This window comes from Ziziphus jujuba, chromosome 11 (assembly GCF_031755915.1).
Source record: "Ziziphus jujuba cultivar Dongzao chromosome 11, ASM3175591v1".
Taxonomy (NCBI): domain Eukaryota; kingdom Viridiplantae; phylum Streptophyta; class Magnoliopsida; order Rosales; family Rhamnaceae; genus Ziziphus; species Ziziphus jujuba.
In genome coordinates this window covers 20,090,862-20,095,751 of record NC_083389.1, presented here as the reverse complement: position 1 = coordinate 20,095,751, position 4,890 = coordinate 20,090,862, and the positions used below count along the sequence as shown (strand labels likewise).

Genomic DNA, 4,890 nt, shown 5'->3' with positions numbered 1-4,890 from the left:
GCTATAGTTTCTTGCAATATGGACAATTATATGCACTTGCATGGAAATGAACATCCAAATTAGTGAATCAAGATAATTACATGGATAAGACACATGCTCATCGTGCTTAAAAACCCTAAAATTGTATAGAGACCAAATTATCACTTTTGACCTAGATTAGCTCACATCGTAAAATCTACTTATCACCATAAAAATGAAGGAATAACCTAAATTTACGTTCATAACTATAGAAGAAGATCACTTACCAGTTGTTTATGCAATTCCTTTTATTAATCTTTCATGCTCATCTAATTTTTGGACCTTTATAATGCCAATGAGAACTTGAAAACCAAAAAACGCTGGAAGGTATAAGCTGCAATGGCAGACACCTAAATAAAAAAAAATTAAAAAGTAAAAACAAAAGAACAAGAGAGAAATCTTCCAGGAGCTGAGCTCCAAAGAGTCCAAAAAAATAGTAAAAAGAACTAAAAAAATCACTTGGGATAAATGAATAGCTTACTCGAATAGAATTGGTGTACAAAATTGTTGCAAGGTTTACTAGGTTTCCAGCAGCTACTGCCTGTTATTTCACAAAAAAGGAGATAAACGAAAAAATAAATATCACATCTTTAAAACTAATCCAGAATTTATATAAACACTTAGGTTATACCAAGCAGATAATTTACCAATCCAAAATATATTGATGACATCTAATATCTTTATTTCTAATCAATTCTCTAAGATTATAAACATTCAGCAATTCTCTAATATTGATGACATCTAACATTATTGGATCATGTAACTAACAGCTTGTATGCATGCAAGTTCACTTTTTCATTTTCCGTTTAATATAACTATTAAGAAAAACAAGACTCCAATATCCATTGGGCAAAGCTCATTTGGCCTCTTAAGTTTATCAAACTTTTTTCTCCCACGTTAAGTAAAACAACCACAAAAATAAAACAGAAATACCAATCTAATTTTCTCATGGTATTCTCGTACAATGGACCAATTTCCTCTCAAAGATAAAAAATAAATAAAACAACTTCCAGAAGGTTAGTCAGCAAACTCACACTCCCTATTGTCTTTTGAATAGTTGCAATACGTTGGAATGTCCTTTCAGATTCCAAAGCTCGAACTCTGAGTTTCAAATCACCATGCTCCTGGAAAATAGATTGAATGCAGTCAAAGACATCAATTTAAAATTTATCAATTAATTGAACACTTGAAATATTTGAAGAACATTATCTAGTTAGACGTTGTTTTTTTTTATAAAAAAAAATCCACAATTTAGTACCAATCTTTGGATAATTTCAGCAAGCTTTTTTACTCTATCAGCCTGTCTAAATAAGTTGTAAAATGCACGAGACTGCATGTCCCATCTCTTTCTTACATCCTATAACATTTAAGATATAAAGATAAAAATCAGAACTATATTATAATAATTTAGGAGTTGACATTGTAGTTCTACTTTGCCTTTAAAATAACTTCAACCCCAACTTCACGAAACTTTAGCAATTCCAGTGCATAGCTACAAGGTATGGCATGCAAGACTTGTCAGACATATGAAAAGTCGGGATACCAAAAATACAACTTCAAAAAAGAATTTGTAAAAGCTAAAGCCATTCTCACGGTTTGGCAATTCTGTAATATCAAATCGAGGATCACTACCCTTCCCACTGCCTTCCAATACTACAAAGTCAAAAAAACATTAGCCACTTTGAGGATGATATTTGGACATAAGGGAAAATGAAGCCATCTTATTTCATTTCCTTTAGACTACGTGGACAATCTAACTAACCTTTTTTGAATGTAGGTCTCCATTCAATGTCAAATCCAACTATAGCTTCACCCACTTCTCTATTCTTTGCTTCAACAGTCTTTAGGAGCTCCATTGCAGCTGCCTCCACTTCAGCTACAGTTCTGCTATATGTAATTTGACCTCCAAACTTCATCACAGGATATCTCATCCTCAAATTGGCTGCTTTAGGAAAAACAAATTAAAATTCAACATCACTCATCTTTTCCAAATATATAAGAAAATACAAGGAAAACATGGAAATGATCCGACTTATCAAGTAGATAGGCAAAGGGTGTGCAAATAACTGAAACTCATAAAATCTGCGGCAGTAAGTGTGAGTTTCATCTTCAATAATCCTCATAATTCTCCCCACTACACGACAAGACAAACCATGCCAAATACAAAATTTACTATCCTAAAATTTGTTTAAAATGCAATAAACAACACCTAAGCCTAATGGTATTTAAAATTACACAGACAGAAAGGCAACAGAGAAACGCCCAATAACTGATAATTTCCTTAAAATATAGGATACCCTTTGATCATCGACCATGAATGTCATTTATGCCTAACAAGATTTTCTAGGCAAATAGTTCGCTTTGTATGATTTAGATGATACAAGGATGAGTACTTTCTCTTCCTTAGCTATAAAAATAAATAAATAAATAAAAAACGAGTACTCTCTATAATTCCACTAAATGAAAAAAAAACTTCCAGATTTCTGAAATACAAAAAGACCAAACAATCAAATATCCCCATGTTAGCTTCAAAACTTGAAGCTGAAAACTCAAATTTTTTACTCATCAAAAATAAAATTCAAGAAACTCCAAAACACAAAAAATCGCAGTGACGCATCCCAAGTAAAATACCCAATAGTTCAAACGGCAAAAAAAAAAAAAAAAAAAAATGAAACATTGAAACTGACCCATTTTCCCATCCGTTGTTTTCTCATTACCCAAAAAGTAAAATCGAAAGAAAAATAGAAAAACTTGGAAGGAAAACCTACCTCGGCAAGTTGAAAGAGAGAATGGGTTCGGTTCCTGGGAAGCGAGAATGGAACTGGGCAATCTTCGGCGGCTTCCACCACCGGTTGGGGGATCTGGACCGTAATTATGGTTGTCGTCGTCGTCGTGGTTGTGAGAAGAGGAGGGTCGTGGCCTTTTGGAGGCTGATTGAAGAGCAGCGTCAATGGCTTGGAGGTCTTCGTTGGTGAACGGTTCGTCGTCCCGGTCGGATTTGAAAGAGACGGCGGTGACGGAGCTTGTATGGTCGCGGTGGTGGTGTTCGTGTTCTCGGAATGGGTGGTGGTGGTGTTTGTCCATTGAGGCCATTCCTTCCGTCTCTGCCTCTGGGTATTTCTCAGGAATGAAAGGAAATTCGATTGGGAGGGAAACATTGTTGAGGGGAGGTTTTGAAATTCGATTGGGCGGGAAACATGGGGGGGACAATGTGCACATGGCCGGTGTACAGCCAGCTTCTCTTTTTTATTTTTTATTTTTTTTATTTTTGTTTTTTCGGCATCACCAAGTTTAATCAAATTTTGTAATGAAAAATTCATAAAAAAAAATTAATAAAAAATATATATTGGTTATGAATAAAAAATTGGTAATAAATAAATAATTCACCAAAAACAAAAATAAAAATAAAAAACTTAATAATGAATAAATTAGAGAAAAATCTTCTATTTTACTGAAATTTGATAAAATATTATCAACTTCTTAAAAAATATGTTTTTAAAATAAAAAAACATGTATTTTGTGAAAAAAACAATAATAATAAAAAGCATCTATTTTTTTATAATAAAAATATATTTTACATATAAAAAATTAAATTTTTAAAATATCTTTCAACAATATTTAAAAGTATTTATTATTATTTTTGTTTTCCTCTTTATTTGTATTTATCTTTTTCAATTATTGATAGCTAAAAAGTCACTAATAGATTAAAGCAATAGAATTCAGTAAATTAAAGATACTATAGTCTCAGGCCTATCAGCCCTCAACCTTCGTTAACATTACAAAATTCTAAAAAATGTTATAAAATAAATTTTATCAAACAGATCGCACCGTGAATTTTTTTGATCGGGCCAATTAGAATTCGATTTATCAATTCTAACATGTATATATTTGTGTTTAATTATATATTACTAATATATATATATATATATATATATATATATGTTTATATATGTATACGTGTAATATTGGCTATAATAACGACATGTTAAGTCCTATTTCAATATAATTTTAATTTTTAGTCATGTATCAAGTAAGACCACTTTAATAAATCTACTCTTTTATAAAAGAAAAATGTGTTATATTTTAAGGTAAAATATTCCCTCCCTTTCTCTCTTTTTATATCTATAGTTTTTCATTACATGGGTTAGAAAAATCAAATTAAAATATTTTTATAAAAAAATAATAACTATGTCATTATGTTTTTTAAATGAAATTTATATAGTTTACTCTCCAGACAAATATCTTATTTTATAAACATATTATAGTACTATGGAAAAATACTCTTTATAATCAATGCTGACAATCATTAGGAATATTCGTTATAAGCCAAAAAAATAAAAAATAAAAAGACCAATTAAATCGAAATCAATTGAAAATTGAAAAAACTGAATGTCATCAATTGATTAGCTAAACCGATCAAAATGTAGACGATTGTTGTCCGTATTGATTTTTCAAAGCTAACAATTAACTGAACCAATAAAAAAATAATAGAAGAACTAGAATTGACCAACCAATAGTTTGATACTTTTCAAAATGCCAAAATTGGTTTTCTATTACTAATCAAAATTTTCTTTTCAAAAATTAAACCAATTAAATGTGATTGTTAAATTTACTCTTACTCATCATTAGTCACATATTAACATGCCAACTTAATAGGCTACCATTAAGAGTTCACTTTCCCATTAATATTTGCCAACTCAGTACAGGTCCTACTAATCATTAGTGATGGTAAATAGTACATATTTATCTATATGGGTACATCATGATATGATATTATTTTTTTTTTCTTTTACAAACCAAGAAAAGAGGCATTTTAAGATTAAATATAGTTGAATTTAAAATTTAAATGTTATTATCAATGATCATTGTTAT

At 30.3% G+C, this 4,890-nt stretch overlaps 1 protein-coding gene across 3 annotated transcripts; it reads right to left on the bottom strand.

Moving 5' to 3' along the window:
* Window positions 1-229: 229 nt before the first annotated feature.
* On the bottom strand, window positions 230-3,243 carry LOC107433041 (3'-5' exonuclease). Of its 3 annotated transcripts, none has more exons than XM_060812579.1 (6): window positions 2,787-3,243; window positions 1,781-1,960; window positions 1,277-1,671; window positions 1,053-1,142; window positions 500-559; window positions 230-368 (listed from the first exon to the last, which is right to left on the bottom strand). In XM_060812579.1, the coding sequence occupies exons 1-3, from the start codon at window positions 3,235-3,237 to the stop codon at window positions 1,511-1,513; spliced, it is 792 nt and encodes a 263-aa protein (XP_060668562.1). In that variant the 5' UTR covers window positions 3,238-3,243; the 3' UTR covers window positions 230-368; window positions 500-559; window positions 1,053-1,142; window positions 1,277-1,510. The 3 variants fall into 3 exon arrangements, with proteins under 3 accessions (XP_060668562.1, XP_024922216.3, XP_060668563.1); XM_025066448.3 differs by having other exon boundaries at window positions 1,277-1,375; XM_060812580.1 differs by lacking the exon at window positions 1,277-1,671.
* Between the last annotated feature and the right edge of the window lie 1,647 nt (window positions 3,244-4,890).

Excerpts from the sequence above, each read along its gene's own strand:
- LOC107433041 (XM_060812579.1), bottom strand. The coding sequence starts at position 3,237 with ATGTGCACATTGTCCCCCCCATGTTTCCCGCCCAATCGAATTTCAAAA. Across the intron at positions 1,961-2,786 it reads CTCTCTTTCAACTTGCCGAG|CCAATTTGAGGATGAGATAT; the intron begins GTAGGTTTTCCT and ends TTCCTAAAGCAG. Across the intron at positions 1,672-1,780 it reads GAGACCTACATTCAAAAAAG|TATTGGAAGGCAGTGGGAAG; the intron begins GTTAGTTAGATT and ends TTGACTTTGTAG.